This window comes from Castor canadensis, chromosome 2 (assembly GCF_047511655.1).
Source record: "Castor canadensis chromosome 2, mCasCan1.hap1v2, whole genome shotgun sequence".
Taxonomy (NCBI): domain Eukaryota; kingdom Metazoa; phylum Chordata; class Mammalia; order Rodentia; family Castoridae; genus Castor; species Castor canadensis.
In genome coordinates, this window is record NC_133387.1 from 133,753,248 (window position 1) to 133,772,464 (window position 19,217).

Consider the following 19,217-nt stretch of genomic DNA (forward strand, 5'->3'; position numbering starts at 1 on the left):
TTTATCCTCTCCAAATCTTTTCATTGTTTCACTCAGAAGTACTCTGATTCTGTATTTTTCTTTTTCCATACTTTTTAGCTTTTTCTTCATCTTTTACTTTCTGTTCATTTAGATTTTTTAAGTGAAAATGCACTAATAAATGCATTACTATATGAACTGTATACACACTCTTGTCAGCAGGCGCCGACTAAATGAAAAGGCAACGTCCCTGGTTTTCAACACAGAAAAACACAAGCTGATTGGTTAACCTTACCTTCACCTATGCTATCTTATAAATCAAGATCACAGATTAACACCTGATTTAATACAAAGAAACTACAGCTCTAATATAAAGACATCATCCAGAAGATTAAAGTCAAGGTATTGGTTCATGGATTTCATATACTTATATAAAATAGAACAAAGAAACCTCTTGCAATTGCTTTAAGTGGAGTGGGGAGAGGGTTGAGGGGGAGAGACAGTGGGGGTGACCTAAACAATGTATAATACATGCCTAATCGGAATTGTCACTATGAATCCCCCTGTATAATGAATATATCCTAATAAAAAAATTTATAATAAAAAAATAAAGTCCTCCTCCTCCTTTGATTCCTGGGAAGTAGTGTTAAGTAAAAGTGTACTTGCCTTTATAAAGCTTTGCATCCCAAAGCATTAACCTGCTTATGAGACATGGATTCTCAGAGCCAGGTTCTTCTCTAAGACATGCTTGGCAAAAGATCTGCCTGAAGTCACCTACAAACATACAGACATTTTAGCTCATTAGTATATATATCAGATAATCTTTATTCATGGTATTTCTGCTAAAAGTGTATTTCCTATAATAACACATGAAGAGACGAATATAATCCTACTATGCTTGATGTCACAAATAACTGTGCAAACATCAAAGACCCAAGAGCCAATAAAGGATATTATTTGATATGCATTTAAATTGTTTCTTATGTTATTATATATTTGAAATGCTGTCCTGAAAGACAGTCAAAATAGATGCTTGACCAAAAAAGAAATTGAATTGACATTTAAAAATTTATGGTTATTAAAAACATGTAATAGTTTACCAGAAACAAGATAAATAGGCTGCATGCTTACTTGAATAGCTCATAATTTTGTTCATCCAGGAACCAAGACGCAAAGCAAATTTCTGATGAGCCATAACCTCAGAGTGTAATACTTCCACATGAAGCGGATGTTGAGAGACATTTTCTGAATGACTCTACAAATCAAAGGAATAATTTAAAAAATAGTACATAAATTTTGCTTTTAACTAAGTGACCTATTCTTCAAAACAGAGACTTAAATAACCCTGCTGGTTGAGCCTAGGTGCCCCAATCCTATCTTTAATTAGGATGTGAAACTACTTCAACAATGTGATCACTTTACTTTTTCTACACTGGCTTTTATACATTCCTATTAAAATTTTCTCTTTATCACAATGCAGAAAGTTACCTTTATATCTTCCTTTGCTTCCTGGCAAGCGGCATAAGCACCTGCTTTAACAGCTCGGCGACCCTAATTACAGACCAAAATAAGGATTAGATAATGGAATAATAACCACAATGAATACTTAGCCCATAGACCTAATAAGTTATCAATTATTAATCACTTGTTGACTAAAAGTTTTAAGATTCTAGGACAATACCTGAAAAGACTGTTTAACAAAACTTTTATGAACCATCTGAACCATCAGTACCTCTAGAAGAAAATTCTGTAATTTAGGGTGCTGGCTATTCTTGCACAGCAAGAATATCAGTTTTTTATTTATAGTGTAATTTCTACTTATATCAGATAATAACTACTTAGGTTTACTAAACACCTGCTATGTGTTTTCAATAGTTTTCGTGAACGAATTTATAAGCTACTCATTATGTGTTCTATATGGACTTGTAGTCCAGTAATGAGCTGAAGGTGTGGCCAAGCTATTAATTCCTCTAGCTCTGAAGTCAGCTGAGCAAGGCTTATGCAAGATTTCCTGGTGGCTTATGCAAGATTTCCTGGTAGCTCATCCTTTTATTTACCTGTGTGTTATATGAAAAAGGTCAGAAACACTATCTTCCTCATTTAACCTTTATATAACCCTAGGAAACAGTTATTCCCATTTTACAGAGAAAACCAAAACAGAGAGATTAAGTAATTTGTCTCCAAAACAGAAAGTTAATAAATGATAGATCCTGAGATCCATGACGATTATTCCATCTCCATAGCCTATACTTCTAGCCATCCTATAATATTCCTTTTTTAGCTCCTTACCTAGTATGTAGGTAAAAAACTCCCTTCAGCAGTACATATACTACAATTGGAATGGTACGTAGATACACAGATTAGCACGTCTGCTGTGTGACACACAAATTCGTGAAGTATTCCATTAAAAAAAAACAAACAAAAAAAACCTACCCAAATATATTTGATCTGTTAATTATACCAGTAAACTTGCAAATACAGAAACAAAAAATGGCCAAAAAGTCAAGCTATAAAAGATTTTTAAAAGAACAGACAATATACCCACACCTTAAAGCTTATATGCATAGATACTGACACTCAGTCTAGGGAACTTTTTTTTTTTTTGGTGGGACTGGAGTTTGAACTCAGGTCTTCACGCTTGCAAAGCGGTGCTTTACTGCATGAGCCACACCTCCAGTCCCTGGCACTCAGTCTAAAGCAGTGGACCTCAATATAAATTGGGGATAGGAGAAGACTTCACATAACATAAGATGGCCACTGTAAAAAAAAAAAAAAAGACAGAAAACAATAAGTGCTACAAGAACATGGAGAAACCAGAACACCTGGCACTGCTAGAGAAAATATAAAACAGTAAAGCTGTAAGGAAAACAGTATGGCAATTCCTCAAACAATGAAACAGAATTACAGCATGATCTAGCAATTCTACTTCAGGATATACACCCAAAAGAACTGAAAATAAGGACTTGAGCAGATATCTGAATTATCATATTCATAACAGCATTATTACAAAGAAAAAAGGTAAAAGCAAACTGTGTTATCCACGCGTGGATGAATGGTAGACCAAAATGTGGTAAACAATGGAATATTAATCAGCCTAAAAAACAAACAAACAAAAAAAAACCAAAGAATTCCTATCATATGTTACAACAGGATGACACTAAGCTAAGTGAAACAAACCAGTCACAAAAAAGACAAATACTGCATGATCCCACTTACATAAGACACCTGAAATAGTTATACTCTTAAAAGGTACAATGGGGATTACCTGGAACTGGAGAGGAAGAGAGAAGGAAGAGTTATCTAACGGACACAGAGTGCCAGCTTTACAAGATAAAAATGTTCAAGAGAGCTGCACAGCAATGTGTGTACTGGTAACACTGTGGTACTGTACATGCAAAAAAGGTTAAGAGCTGGAGGCATGGCTCATACGGTAAATGGCCTGCCCAGCTGCATAGCAAGCACAAAGCCCTGAGTCCAAACTCCAACACCACCAAAAAAAACCAAAGTTAAGATAGTAAATTTTATGTTACCTGGGTTTTATCACCATTAAATTATTTTAATGACAAAAAATGGGGAAGGGTGACAGTGGGAGCAGATCAACTGGAGAGAGGCATTTTTCCCCCAAATACATGGGCATTTCTTTCCCCTCCTCTTCCCATATTCTCAATTTTAACAGTAGGCTTGAGCTAACAGTTTTTGAAAAAAATTCTCCCCACCTGATTCTAATTTGTATACCATATATACAAATGTACATCTTCATGGGTTTGTGAAACAAACCAATTAAAACACAATCTCATCTAGCCAAGAAGCACATTTTCACCTTAATGTGGTATATATTACCTCATGTCCTATTTTTCTTTTTGTACAAACCAATCATCATTTATTAAAAAGCTTTTTTTTGCAATAACCATCACCTTATGGAGTCTTAGGATCCAAAAGCAAATCATTCCAACTAGTAGACAGATTAGTTATAATCACAAGCTCTCTCCACTTTGACTGTAGCAGAGAGTAGTAAAGATGAAAGTGGCAACTACACTCTAGTGGCTCACTCCTGTACTCCTAGCTAGGTAGGAGGCTGAGATTAGGAGGATTGAGGTTCAAGGCCAGCCCAAGCAAATAGTGTTCAAAACTCCATCTCCAAAATAACCAGAGCAAAATGGAGTGGAGGCATGACTTAAGCAATAAAGAGTACCTTCTTTGCAAGCAGGAGCCCTGAGTTCAAATCCCAGTTCCACTAAAAAAAAAGTGTTAACCACCATGTGTTTTGCCTTGATGTATAATGGAGAGAGTGTTAGAATGTGCCTCATGGGATGGTTGTGAAAGTCACATTTGTATAAAAGGCTATTAATATTTTTTATGGCAGTAGAAGGGTTTGAACTCAAGGCCTTGTGCTTTTAAAAGCTATTATTATATTATTATTGTTACTCAATAAACCTCCACAGAAGCCCTGAGTAAATCTTTTAACTACTATTTTCCTTAGTATTATCTTTAATTACATATCTTAAGTCATAGATTAGTAAGTTTCAATATTTTTGAGTACAGAGGGCTCCCTTTTCTAATCAGTCTTAATGAACCATACATAATACAGCAACTTTTTTAGTAACCAGTGATTTAAAAATTTAACTCAAGGACTGGAGGCACGGCTCAAGCATTAGAGCACCTGCCTAGCAAGTGTGAGGCCCTGAACTCAAATTCTAGTACTGCCAAAAAAAAAAAAAAAAAAAAACCTAATCCAACAAATTTTAAAGATAGAATTATTATTTTAATAAAAACGGTACCTGATATTTTACAAGAATTTAAGCAATTAAAAAATACACAAGAGGGCTGGTAGAGTGGCTCAAGTGGTAGAGCACCCGCTTAGCAAGCATAAAGCCATGAGTTCAAACGCCAGTGCCACAAAACCAAAACCAAACCAAAAAAAAAAAAAAAAAAAAAATACACAAGAACAAGCTTAAGGCACTGAGTTCAATCCCCAGTTCTGCAAAAACAAAAGGCAGGAAGAAAGGATTAATGCCAAATCATACCAAAATCAACCAACACCAATGTACTGACATTAATCAGCTAAAGGAACAATCAGATAAATAATTTTAGAAAAATTATTTACATAGGAGAGAATTACAGGGAATCGGGGAAGAGAGAAGGGAGTAACGGTGAGTCAGGCTATCAGAATTTGATGAATTCTTTTCCAGAATGCTCCTCCATTTTATCTGTAGGCTGTGGCAGCACATAAGAAACAGGAAAGAGAACTTTACCACATCCTACCAAAAATACATGTGTTAAAACTCCTCTCTGGAAAGTCAGAATTGATAAAATGCCAAATGCTCTGTCATCCACATCCATCACAAGGACAAATCCTGATTCCAAAAGGCAGCACCAAAGGAGCTATAACCTCAGCAGTGAACACCTTGCTAAATATAGTTTAAGAAAATTTAAATCACTTGATGTTCAGTTCAAAGTAAATGTTTCTAAGATTAAAAAGAAAAAAAGAAGAAGAAGAGGAGGAGGAAGAGGAGGTGATTGTAGGGAAAGGGATAAAACAGGACGAAGACAGTAGGAGACAAAGATCTTGCCATTCCATTTGAAAACCACATGTTTTCTCAGTCATACTAGCTCACAGTAATACTAATACTACGAAGAATAATGTATCTTGACATTTACCAACACTCTGCAATGTTAACCTTGATTGTAAAATGGCAAAATGTGAACTGGGAAAGTGCATCATTGTCTCCTTAAAATTCTCCTGAGTGCCTGTTTTCTTTATGAGAATGGCAGAGAATAATCCTTTGAAGGCAGAGAACAATTTGACTTCTCTCTGCATTTCCTCTAAGCACCTGTATAAATATTTAATAAGCTGACTGACAGTACATTTTAAGAGGATCTTTGACAAGCTGGTATTTATCCAAGGGAGAAGGTGGCGAGAAGGAAGCAGAGGTTGACCAGTTTGAGCTTAGTATCACAAGACAAACAGCTGAAGAAAATGGAAGAAAGCAGACATAGAAATAAGAAATTGGGCTAGTGGAGTAGTTCAAATGGTAGAGCGCCTGACTAGCAAGCATGACACCCTGAGTTCAAACCTCAGTACCACCAAAAAGAAAAAAAAAAAAAAGAAATAAGAAATTAATATACTTATTTAACTATTTGATAGGTTGCCTTCTGAAAGCAAATGCTCTTTTTAGGTTTGTTCTTTTTTACATTAGCCTGAAACTACATGGAGACAGATTTTGGCCGACCACATACACACATACAAAAAAAATTCTAAGAATGAGAATTGTCCAGCAAGCAGTCAGAGAGCAACTCTCTTAAGTACTCACGCAAAAGTTGGAAGATCACTGGCCAGGAATATTGTACTCTCAATACTCATTATAGTTTGAGTGGTTTTCAACTTTTTGCTATCTTACATGCTAATAAACATACTTTCTCAGCAATAATGTCCTAGTAGGACAAAAAACAAAAGACTCCATATTTTTCCTTTAAAAAGGATATTCAAAGAACATCTGTTTCTCTCTCCCCCCCATACTGGGAGTTGAACCCAGGGCCTTATGCTACTACTTAGGCAAACGGGTATTAGTTAATGCCTTTGTGACTGCAGCCACGTTTATGTTTTCTGAATAAATATTTGTTTAGTAACCGTGGCAAAGATCCAAGCAGAATTTACTTTGCACAACTGGTAGTTGAAAATTACAGCCTGACTGACCCATATTCACACTACAGCAATTGTAGCATTGGCACTAATATCTGCCCTAAACTGTTACCATTCTCAAGGAATAGAAAATGTTTGCTAAGCACCCATTTCACTTTTTTCCTTCTGTTCTTTCCCTATCTTTACTTTCTCTTCTCTTTTTCTTGCCTTTAAATCTTCGCCTTTTCTCACCTCACTTACCTTTTGATCAAACTTTCTAACTATAAATATACCTTTCAACTATTTCTACTCAAGTCCACTCATACATTTATGCTCTTCACTTCCTTACAATAAATCTGATTTTGGGGATCTACCAACCACAGAGTTGGTAAATTCTTAAGAGTTGTGTTAAATTCTAAGTAATTTGGAAACACAGTCAACCTGAGACCTGTAAACATTCACAAAGATTTATGACCACCCCTTGACTATATCCAATCTAAGAAGCCATACAAAATTTAGAAGAAAACTCAGGTCAAATTGATATGCTGATTGTATCAGGGCCAATTATCTCTTTAGCCTTTGAGCAGAGACAATTGTTTATACAGAAAAGAAATGCTGAAGATAAATGCTACTCAAAATGTGATCTTGTATCAGGCGCATCAACATCACCTCACAACTTGTTAAAAGTGAAGACCTGCACAGCCACATCAAACCTCCTAAATCAGAATCTATACTTTCAATAAGATCTCCACAAGGTTCAATGAAAATTAAAGTTTGAAAAGCATCATTCTACCCAAAATTCTTGTATAGTTGGAATGGACTACAGTGAGTCAAGGTATTGATTCTTTTAATCCTCAAGATAATGAACACAGGTTTATGAAATAGAGATAACAGTACCTGTCGCAAAGGCTTGTTCTTTGAATGAAATGAAATATTACATGTAAAGTACACACCACGTTTGACATATGTAAATACTTGGCAAATGTTAGCCAAAAATACCCTTTTGTTTTTATACCTCATTTGCCCTTTCTTTAATGATATGCAATTAAATAAGACATACATAAGAAACACAGAGAAAAGAAGGTAATCATCCATTCCATAAAACCACCTATTTTCTTTTAAATGCATAAGAAAAAAAAAGTTTTGTGCTGAGGATACAACCAGTGGTTCAATCCTTAGCACTATATTAAAAAAAAAAAGTAGAATTCTGAGTTAGTATTATGCTTCTTCTTCTACTAGATTACAACCCTTTTAAGGACAAGAATTAGGCTAATGCTCCTTTCAGACACCTGTCATCACCCGAACAATCATTTTGCTTTGGATGGATGTTAAATAAAAGCTAAGCCACAGAATTAATATTATTCTAAAAATAACAAAGGAATCATACTAAAAACCTCAGAAATGATCAACATTTCATAACTCATGCATTTATTTGTTCATTCAATAAATAATTATATGAACAAACTAATGTTGAGATATTTTTATTTATGCCTTATCAAATATAACCAGTAGCTTTCTAATTATTTAGAAAAAAGAAGGATGTTACAAAGTTACCCATAAAAATATAAATACATAAAATCAAAGTTCTAACCAATTTACCCTAAAACAGATGGAAAGGATGCTTGTACTTAACACAGTACTAAGATAGGTGACAAGGGCTCAGTCAACACCTGACTGCCAGGAAGCTGGTGGAAGACAACATCATAATTGAAATGGTGACCACAAACCTCTTTGTCTATGGCAGTGGTGTGCAACTGGGCCTCTGCAAGTTCACAGTCAAGAGCTCTTTGTAGACTGTATATGACATGGTCATATGAATGGTGTTCATCATTGAAAAGGACACAATAGTATCTTTCATTTTTCTCCCTGTTTAAAAAGATACATATTTATATGTTGTAACACATAAGGAAAAACCTAAAAAATAGAAAAACTAATATATGACATTTATACTAAAGCAAAACTATGTAGTTTTCTACATGTGGGAAAATAACACTATAACACTGAGATACTAAATGATATTAAATGGTATAGTACCATGGACTTAAGAAAATAGGATTGAACAACAAATATACACTTAAAAACTGAAGGACAAGAACACAGAACAGGTTCTGTTAGGGAATAGATACTAGTAGGAGGGGGAATATGAATAGAGAGTGTGAATATGGTCAATGTATTTTTATGCTTGTATGAAAATAGAACAATGAAACTTGTTGAAATTGGTTTAAGTACAGGTTGAAGGGGTTGAGGGAATGTGATTGAGGGGGTGAATCTAACCAAGGTATATTGTAAGCATATACAGAAAAATGTCACAATGAAACGCCCTGTACAAGTAATATATACTAATAAAAATGTTTTTAAAACTCCTAGCCATTTGTGGTTGCACATGCTTGTAGTTCTACCTGCTCAAGAAACTGAAGAGGAAGGATCAATTGAGCCTTTGAGTTTGAGACCAGCCTGGGCAACACATTGAGATCCTGTCTCAAAACAAAGACAAAAAGAAACAAAACTCCTAATTACCTTTTCCATGTTTTTTCTAGTTTTTCTTGATACTTTTAGAAGTCTTATTTCAATGCCAGTATGTCTTAAATACAACTCTTGACTTCTGCTTATCTTCCATTTTAACAGAGACCTGCCTTCAGACTTAGACCCTTCAAGCAGACAATGATATGTAATCAAATTTTATTAATGTTTAGTTTTTATTGAATTTTATCACATTCATTTTTATGTTTGGCTTCTATTTAAGTGATACTGGTCTTATAGTACACTTAGGTTACTTTTTTAAAAAGTGTATAAAGTGCCAGCACTCTCACTCTGGCTGTAGGACCTTAGTTCACTTCTCCTCTTAATCTTGCTGAGAAGATGAAGCTTTTTACATTTCTAAAAAGAGCATAATATCTACATTTAAGAGTCATATGAGGTCGGGTGCTGATAGCTCACACCTGTAATCCTACTCAGGAAGCAGAGATCAGGAGGATTGTGGTTTCAGGCCAGCCCAGCAACAAAAATGAGACTCTATCTCAAAAATACTAAACACAAAAAAGGGCTAGCAGAGTAGTTCAAGAGGCAGAATAACTGCCTAGCCAAGTACGAAGCCCGGAGTTCAAACTTCAGTACTGCAAAAAATAAATGTCACATGAGGCTCTCATAAAATATGTGAAAATAGCTGCTATGGGCTATACGTTACCAATTCAAAGCCATTTATAGTATGGTTTTCATTATACTCAACTGACTCTCCTAACTCTAAGGGGCAGATTTTCTCAATCCTCTTACACATAGGAAACAGAGGCTCAGAGAGGCTAAAACTTCTTCAAGGTCACAATGCCAACAGCACTGAAAGAGACTAGATCACAGATCTGTGAATTCAAAGACCAGTGCTAGCCTGCTTATACAATGACATTCAAGTAACTTTCCTGTTTTTGGCAGCATTTGGCTGATATTATTTTTACTGATATGAAATTTCTAAAAAGGTTCTAATAAAAATATTACCTTTTCCCTATTTTTCTTAAAACTCTCACAAGTCTCATTTTAGTGGTGGTATGTTGTCTTACATACCACAATTACCTACTTGAAATTAAAGTATTTGTGGAGACAATTTCTAAAGACTTGTTATTTCCCCAATAAGTTTATGGCCCAACAAGACTCAAATCAATACACTTAATGTCTCCATACATTAAAATTCTTGATTATCTCTCCTTCTAAAAAAAAAAAAAAAAACCCCAGTAAATTCAAAGAACAACTGTATTTAGATTTGTGCTACAGTTTTGTGAAATTCCAATTATTACATAGGTAGAAATACTACAAGGCACAAACTATATTTTCATAGCAGTTCCAGAATTTCTTTTTATATTTGTAAACTAAGAGCAATGAAAGACTTAGGGCTGTTAGAAAGAGTTAGGGCTGCTGGGTTTTATGGCCCAGTGCTGGTGGCTCATGCCTATCATTAAGCTACCTGGGACACAGAGATCTGGAGAATCGTGGTTCAAGGCCAGTGCAAGCAACAAGTTGTTGAGGCACATTTCAACCAAGAGCTGAGCACAATGACACATGCCTGTCATCTCAGCTACACTGGAAGCTGAGATCAGGAGGACTGCAGTTCCTGGCCAACCTGAGCAAAAAGTTCCCAAGATCCCATCTCAACAGAAAAGGCTGGGTGTGGTGGTGCTCACCTGTCATCCCAGCTACAGAAGGAAGCATAAATAGGAGAATCTTGGCCAGGCCAGCCAGGGCAAAAAGTAAGACCCTATCTCAAAAATAACCAGAGCAAAAAGGCTCAAGCACTGGAGTACATGCCCAGCAAGCACGAAGCCCCAAATTTAAACCCTCATCCTACAAAAAAGAAATTGCTAGGTTTTAGCTAAAAAGTATTAAATCCCTACAACTGCAATAACCGTAGCATAAGTTAGCAAAGCAGAGGGAAAGGGCTATTTCTTTCCCTACCATCAAACTTTTCTGAAGATCTGGGCTAAAGGGAGACAGTGTTTAGAGGTTCTTTTGTTCACTAAGTTCCTGGGGAACCTAGACACTGGTCCAGGTCAGGATCAAATTGAGCAATTTACTTATCTACTGAGACAAGTGGTTGCTAGGTCTATATAAACTTAGAACAAAATCCCAAAATGTTGGTAGTTTTTCCCTATAAATTCAAAGCTCCTTTTGGCTTAACTTTTATACATCACTTAGCAAAGCATCTCATGTTAACAGACACTTAAAAATATTCCTGAGAGATAACCTCTGTAAATTTTTCATGATAATAAGCAATATAAAACTAAAACAAAACAAACAAAAAAACCATCCAACACTTATTTTGCAATATGAATAACTATCACTAAAACCTGTCCCTTTTGACAATATTACCCACCTTATCTGCAGTTCAGGAGGTAGCTCTTTTTCTTCTTCCCATATAGTCATTTCTACAATATATTTTATTACTGAAGGGAATATTTTCCTGGCTTGAGCAATTACCTCTTCATTCAATGGACAATGAGAATTCTAAGAGAAAACAGAGAAAAACATACTGACCAAGATTATACACAAGGCAGGAGGCATGGCTCAAGTGGTCTACCGAGCAAGCACAAAGCCCTGAGTTTGAACTCCAGTACCACCAAAAAAGATGATACACAGATGAAGAAAAAAACAACGTTATTTATTTAACACAATAATCTAATCAGTTTGCCGGGTCTTGTGGGGGTATGCCTGTAAAATCAGTACTCAGAAGGCTGAGGCAGGAGAATCAAGGATTAAGGCCATCCTGGGCTACACAGTGAGTTCCAGGTCAGCCTGGGTTACCTCCAGGAGTGAATTCAAGCTGAGCTCAAAGAACTGCTATTATGTTAGGTTAGCTTAACCTTTTATATCCACACGTGACAGAAACAGAGGCAGAACCACAGAGCACCCTTTAACTAATACTCTCCCTTATGAATGTTCTTTTCTACCTTTCTGAGTAGCTTAATAATAATGTCGTAATAATTATTAGTCCCATATAGCTTATAAGAACTATTTTCATAATTTATTTCAACAGACTTTCACAGCTACTTTGTAAGAAGGCAGAACAAGTATTCATGGCATTTAAAAGATAAGGACCTGGGCTGGGGGAGTAGCTCAAGGTGTAGCTCAGTAGTCCAGCACTTGCCTAGCATGTGCAAGGCCTTGAGTTTAATCCCCATTACCACAAAAAAAAAAAAAAAAAAGGGAACCCAGACAGACACAAAAGGATAAATGCTTTATGATTTTGTTCACATACAGTATCAAAAAACAGTTATAATCATAGGAACAGAAAGTAGAAAATATGCAAATGTACATTATAACTGATTAATTGCCAAGGACTGGGAGGAGGGAGATTCAAGTGTTTAGTGGGTTGAGTTTCAGTACTGCAAGGTGAAAAAGTTCTGGAAATCTGTTGCACAACAATGTGAATATAATTATTCTACTATACTATATTCTAAAGAATGGTTAAGATAATAAATTTAATGTTTTTTTTTTTAACAAAAATAGAACAAAGATTAAAACCTGGGTCTTTTGACTCCCACAAACAATTGTCTTTTCATTAATGTTCACTAATAAAAGGCTGTTCAAATCATTATTTATAAGGTATATTTGAATACTGTATCTACGTTATAAGTCATTAGGAAATGCAATTCAAAACTACAGTAAGATACCACATACCTACATATGTGGCTATAAACAAAAGGGCAGAAAATAACAAGTGTCAGTCAGGATGTGAAGAATGGAAACCCTTATGATATGTGAGTAGTGAAAATACAGAATGCTGCAACCACTTTGGAAAACAGTCTGGCAGTTGCACAAAATGTTAAGCATAGTTACCACATGACACAGCAATTCCATTTTTAGGTATATACCCAAGAGAAATGAAAACATATACCATAACTTACATATGAAAGTTAGTAAGAGCATTATTCATAATTCACTATTCAAAATAGCTAAATTTCCATGAAATGATGAATGTACATAAAATGTGATATATATCTACACAACAGACTATGTAGCCATAAAGAGGAAAAAAGGTATATATATCACAACATGGATTAAACTTGAATACATGCTAAGTAAAAGAAATCACTCCCACCCCCCAGAAGGAAACCAATCACAAAAGACCACATATTGCATAATTCTACTTGTATAAAATATCCAGAATAGGCAAATCTGTAGAAACAGGAAGAAGTAAACTAGCAGTTATCTAAGGGTAAGGAGTGAGGGAGACTGATTTCTAATGGGACAGTATTTCTTTTTGGAGTGAGGAAATGTCCTATAGTCCATTATTTGCAATTATGCAAGGGTTGCAAAATTCTGTGAATATATTAAAATTATCACTGAATTATATGCTTTAAATGGTGATTTTTAAGTATGCAAATTACATTTCAATAAGCTGTTGAAAGGATATTAAACAGGAAAATTATATACAGTAGCTCTTTAAGACAAGAAATTCAGTATATGAAAAATGAAGCAAAGCACAAAATAAAAAAAAATTCAGAAGGCTTCTTTGCTGTTGTTGTGTTTTGTTTTGAGACAAGGTCTTGCTATACAGTTGTAGCTGGCCTCAAACTCATGATCCTCTCACCTCTGCTTCCCAAGTGTACCACCATGCTGGCAATTAAGGCTTTTGATATTAAACTTTAACCTAACTTTTGTAGAGTGTACTAATGGACTTCCTTCATTCTATGGTCACCAAATCACTAACCTACTCATTTCTCTTTAGACCTATTCTGTCTTGCTCCCCAATACTTTATGATTTCAGAGTTTAGCCTCTCTTCAACATGTCATCTTCTCTTTGGAGACTTTGTTCAGAAGACTTTTCTAGAGAGATAAAGAGTGTCAAAGGTACTAGTATCAGATTGGTCCACTGCACCCCTGTTTCTTTTTTCCATTCAACATTTCCTTTAGTTCTTCATGACAGTCTGAAGTAAAGAGTTAAAAGAAACTACTTATTTCCATATTGTATCAGAAGCTGAGTTCTTTGGAAGAAATCTGGTAAGTATGTAAAAAATATTTAAAAGGAGCATTTACTCTTTAGAAAAGGTCAATCAGAAGAAACAAAAGAAACAGAACTTAAATGAAAACAAAAAAGCCAAAACAAACAAATTAATAATTAACCAGAAATGCACTGCAGGACTAAAGAGAAACTGCTGTTACAGCAACGGGAGAGGAACCTGTCATCAAAAGACCTTGCCAAATGCTGGATGACTGGAGGCCAGTATCAGGCAGGTCTGACTGCACTTGGTAAACCTTCATCATGCTTGCACAATGCTGCGTGCTTGAGTATGGATTTCACATTCACCATAGAGAAAACAACATGCTAAATACACAGGACTATTTGTGCAACATGAGTTGATTAGTGATGTGCTACACATGAGGTATTCTTCTCACATCTCCAGATCATGAATCAGTTCCAGAATATATTATCACCTTCTCAACATAATTGTAAATCTAAAGACATCCAAGATCAGGTTAGTTTAGGACTGAATTCATTTTCTAAAAAGAAACCAAGCATATTTCAACTTGTTTTTCCCCTAGGTATTTTATAATTTTTGATCCTAATGAATACGATAATTTTTTCTGTTACATTTTCTAAAAGGCACTGTTTGTAAGAGCATTCAAGAACTATTTGTTGAATATAGTAATCAGAAAAACTAAAGATTTTTGTCAGGCATAGTTCTGCCTATGTATAATCCCAGTGAGGTAGGCTATGATAGGAAAAGTTTGGGACTCTTAAAACAGCTATGACTTAATATTATATCACATTAATATATATTTCAGGTTGAACTCTTCTCTTTCTCTGAGCCTTCTTTTCAATTGCAAATGTGTGTAGTTTATTCACACCCTGGCCTGGGACAACTCAAACCATCCCCACCTCACTCCAGAGACCACCATGCTCCTCCCCACTCATCGATTATTGGTGGTTGTGAATCACCAGGTTCTTCCCTTCCTGTAAGTTAGCATAGGTTTTTATTTTTTTTTTCATTTTCCTTTTATTATTCATATGTGCATACAAGGCTTGGTTCATTTCTCCCCCCTGCCCCCACCCCCTCCCTTACCACCCACTCCACCCCCTCCCTCTCCCCCCCCCTCAATACCCAGCAGAAACTATTTTGCCCTTATTTCTAATTTTGTTGTAGAGAGAGTATAAGCAATAATAGGAAGGAACAAGGGTTTTTGCTGGTTGAGATAAGGATAGCTATACAGGGCATTGACTCACATTGATTTCCTGTGCGTGGGTGTTACCTTCTAGGTTAATTCTTTTTGATCTAACCTTTTCTCTAGTTCCTGTTCCCCTTTTCCTATTGGCCTCAGTTGCTTTAAGGTATCTGCTTTAGTTTCTCTGCGTTAAGGGCAACAAGTGCTAGCTAGTTTTTTAGGTGTCTTATCTATCCTCACCCCTCCCTTGTGTGCTCTCGCTTTTATCATGTGCTCATAGTCCAATCCCCTTGTAGTGTTTGCCCTTGATCTAATGTCCACATATGAGGGAGAACATACGATTTTTGGTCTTTTGGGCCAGGCTAACCTCACTCAGAATGATGTTCTCCAATTCCATCCATTTACCAGCAAATGATAACATTTCGTTCTTCTTCATGGCTGCATAAAATTCCATTGTGTATAGATACATTTTCTTAATCCATTCGTCAGTGGTGGGGCATCTTGGCTGTTTCCATAACTTGGCTATTGTGAATAGTAGCATAGGTTTTTAAATCACCTGGAAATACGTTGCCGCTCTCTCTGTTTCCTGCTTCCAGCTGCCCCACCATGGCCTTCTATAACTCCTTTCCCTAATCTTTAATAAGCTCTATTACCTCCCTTACTACACCCACCTGTCCTGCCTGAATGCTTCCATGTGGAACATAAAGAATTTGGGAATCTTCTAATCAAAGACTACACTTGCCTGTAACACTAAGCACTTGGGAAGAGGGACAAGAGGATAAGAGTTTTGAAGCTAGCCTGGGCTACATAGCAAGTTCCATGCCAGCCTAGGGTTATACAGCAAGATCCTGTCTCAAAGGAAAAAAAAAAGTTAATCAAGTATACAACCACTATCACAGTTTTAGAACATACTCATCACCTCAAAAAAATCACGCAAAAGCCTACACTCTTTAGCTACTGCCCTTCTCTCCAATGCTTCCATCCATCCTAGGCTTCTAGCATCACCAATATTTCTATAGATTGGCCTATTCTGGATATTTCAAAAGAACCATATACTATATGGTTCATTATGATTGGCTTCTTTCACTTAACATGTTCTCAAGTTTCCTCCATATTGAAGCAGCATTTCATGTTTTGTATTCATACGATGGATACAAATTGTAACATGTTGATGAAGCATTAATCACCTGATGAATAGATTGTTTCCACATTTTGGTCTATTATGACTAATGCTGCTATGAACACTCATGTTCAAATATTTGCATGTACACCTGTTTTTAACTTTGAGTATATGCTTAAGAGTGGCATTGCTGGCCGGGCACTGGTGGCTTAGGCCTGTGATCCTAGCTACTTAGGAGGCTGAGATCTGGAGAGTCATAGTTCAAGTCCAGCCTGGGCAGAGTCTGGAAACCTCCATCTCCAAAATAACCAGCGCAAAATGGGCTGGAGGTTTGGCTCAAATGATAGAGCACCTGCTGTGCAAGTGCGAAGTCCTGTGTTCAAACCCCAGTCCCATCAAAAAATAGTGACACTGATAGGTAATATGGTAAGTCTACCTTAAATCCTTTGAGAAACTGCCAGACTGCTTTGCAAAGCGGCTGTATCATTTTATTTTTCTACCACAGTGTATGAGGGCTCTAATATTGTCACATCTTTGCTAACACTTGCTATTATCTGCCTTTTTGATTATACCCTTCTTAGAGGTTGTGAAGAGGTGGCTCTGTGGTTTCACTTTGCATTTCCCTGAGGACCACTGGTGTTGAGCATCTTTTCATGGGCTTAGGAGCTATTTGCATACCTTCTTTGGAGAAATGTCTATTCAGATCCTTTATGTGGTTTTAAAATTAGGTTATTTCTTTTCATTATCAAGTCCTACATATAAGTAGAACTTAGATATAAGTGTGGAGTAGCTCAAGTGATAACAGCACCTGCCTAGCAAGTGTGAGGCCCTAAGTTCAAACTCCAGTACCACACACACACACAAAAAAGATAAAAGATATAAACGAAGTAAGTCTCCTATCAACTATATAATCTGAAAATGTTTCTCCCATTCTGTAGCTGCCTTTTCACATTAATAGTGCCATTGAAAATGAAAAAGTTTGAAATTTTAATGAAGTCTAATTTTCTATTTTTTTTTTTTCTTCTGGGGCTGAGGATTGAATCCAGGGCCGTGCATATCCCCAGGCCTCTTTTTCTTTTTTTGACTCATGCTTATTATGTGGTACCTATAAATCCACTGCTCATAAAAATTTACTCCTTTGTTTTCTTCTGAGTTTTATAGTTTTCAGTTCTACATTTATGTCTTTAGTGCATTTTGAGTTAATTTTAATGTAATAATAATTATAGTCAAGTGTGGTACACACATATAATGCTAGCACTAAAGAGGCTAAGGCAGGAGGATTTCAAGTTTTGAGGCCAGCCTGGGCTACATCATAGCATGTTCAAGGCCAGCGGTGGCAGCTATATACAGCAAAGCCCTGTCTCAAAAAACAATATACAAACAAAATTACATACATGTAGGAACTGGAGATCCAACTTCATTCTTTTGACTGAGGATATCCAGATTTCTCAGCACCATTTGGTGAAAAACCTATTCTTTCTCCCACTCAATGGTATTGACAATCTTGTTAAAAGTTAGTTGCCCACAGAGTGGGTTTATTTTTGGATTCTCAATTCTACTCCACTGATAAAGAGTTATCATTATGCCAGTAGTACACTATCTTGAGTATTACTGCTTTGTAGTAAGTATTTAAATAAGGAAGTATGAGCCCCCCAACTCTGTTCTTCTTTTTCAAGATTGCATTAATTACTCGGTATCCCTTGCAAATGTATATGAATTTTAGACTCAGCTTCTTCATTTCTTACCCCTTACAGTACCCCCAAAAAAATATCCCAGCTGTGATTCTTTTTTTTTTTTTTATTCATATGTGCATACAATGCTTGGGTCATTTCTCCCCTCTGACACCACCCCCTCCCTTACCACCCACTCCGCCCCCTCCCTCTCCCCCCTACCCCCTCGATACCCGGCAGAAACTATTTTGCTCTTATCTCTAATTTTGTTGAAGAGAGAGTATAAACAATAATAGGAAGGAACAAGGGTTTTTGCTAGTTGAGATAAGGATAGCTATACAGGGAGTTGACTCACATTAATTTCCTGTGCGTGTGTTACCTTCTAGGTTAATTCTTTTTGATCTAACCTTTTCTCTAGTTCCTGGTCCCCTTCTCCTATTGGCCTCAGTTGCTTTTAAGGTATCTGCTTTAGTTTCTCTGCATTGAGGGCAACAAATGCTAGCTAATCTTTTAGGTGTCTTACCTATCCTCACATCTCCCTAGTGTGCACTCGCTTTTATCTTGTGATCAAAGTCCAATCCCCTTGTTGTGTTTGCCCTTGATCTAATGTCCACATATGAGGGAGAACATACAATTTTTGGTCTTTTGGGCCAGGCTAACCTCACTCAGAATGATGTTCTCCAATTCCATCCATTTATCAGCGAATGATAACATTTCATTCTTCTTCATGGCTGCATAAAATTCCATTGTGTAAAGATACCACATTTTCTTGATCCATTCGTCAGCAGTGGGGCATCTTGGCTGTTTCCATAACTTGGCTATTGTGAATAGTGCTGCAATAAACATGGGTGTGCAGGTGCCTATGGAGTAACCTGTGTCACAGTCTTTTGGGTGTATCCCCAAGAGTGGTATTGCTGGATCAAATGGTAGATCAATGTCTAGCTTTTTAAGTAGCCTCCAAATTTTTTTCCAGAGTGGTTGTACAAGTTTACATTCCCACCAACAGTGTATGAGGGTTCCTTTTTCCCCCGCATCCTCACCAACACCTGTTGGTGGTGGTGGTGCTAATGATGGCTATTCTAACAGGGGTGAGGTGGAATCTTAGTGTGGTTTTAATTTGCATTTCCTTTATTGCTAGAGATGGTGAGCCTTTTTTCATGTGTTTTTTGGCCATTTGAATTTCGTCTTTTGAGAAAGTTCTGTT

The 19,217-nt window shown here is 36.4% G+C and overlaps 1 protein-coding gene across 4 annotated transcripts in view; it reads right to left on the reverse strand.

Annotated features, from left to right (window-relative positions):
- Ubr1 (ubiquitin protein ligase E3 component n-recognin 1) overlaps window positions 1-19,217 on the reverse strand; it is a 146,781-nt gene that overhangs the window by 98,208 nt on the left and 29,356 nt on the right. For 3 of the 4 annotated variants that reach the window (XM_020167348.2, XM_074065779.1, XM_074065780.1), the window contains 5 exons: window positions 11,433-11,563; window positions 8,305-8,443; window positions 1,447-1,509; window positions 1,090-1,213; window positions 625-732 (listed from right to left, as the gene is read on the reverse strand). In XM_020167348.2, coding sequence (XP_020022937.2) covers window positions 625-732; window positions 1,090-1,213; window positions 1,447-1,509; window positions 8,305-8,443; window positions 11,433-11,563 — 565 coding nt within the window. Of the gene's footprint in view, window positions 1-624; window positions 733-1,089; window positions 1,214-1,446; window positions 1,510-8,304; window positions 8,444-9,094; window positions 11,376-11,432; window positions 11,564-19,217 lie in introns of those variants that run through there. The other variant, XM_020167351.2, reaches the window with a different exon arrangement.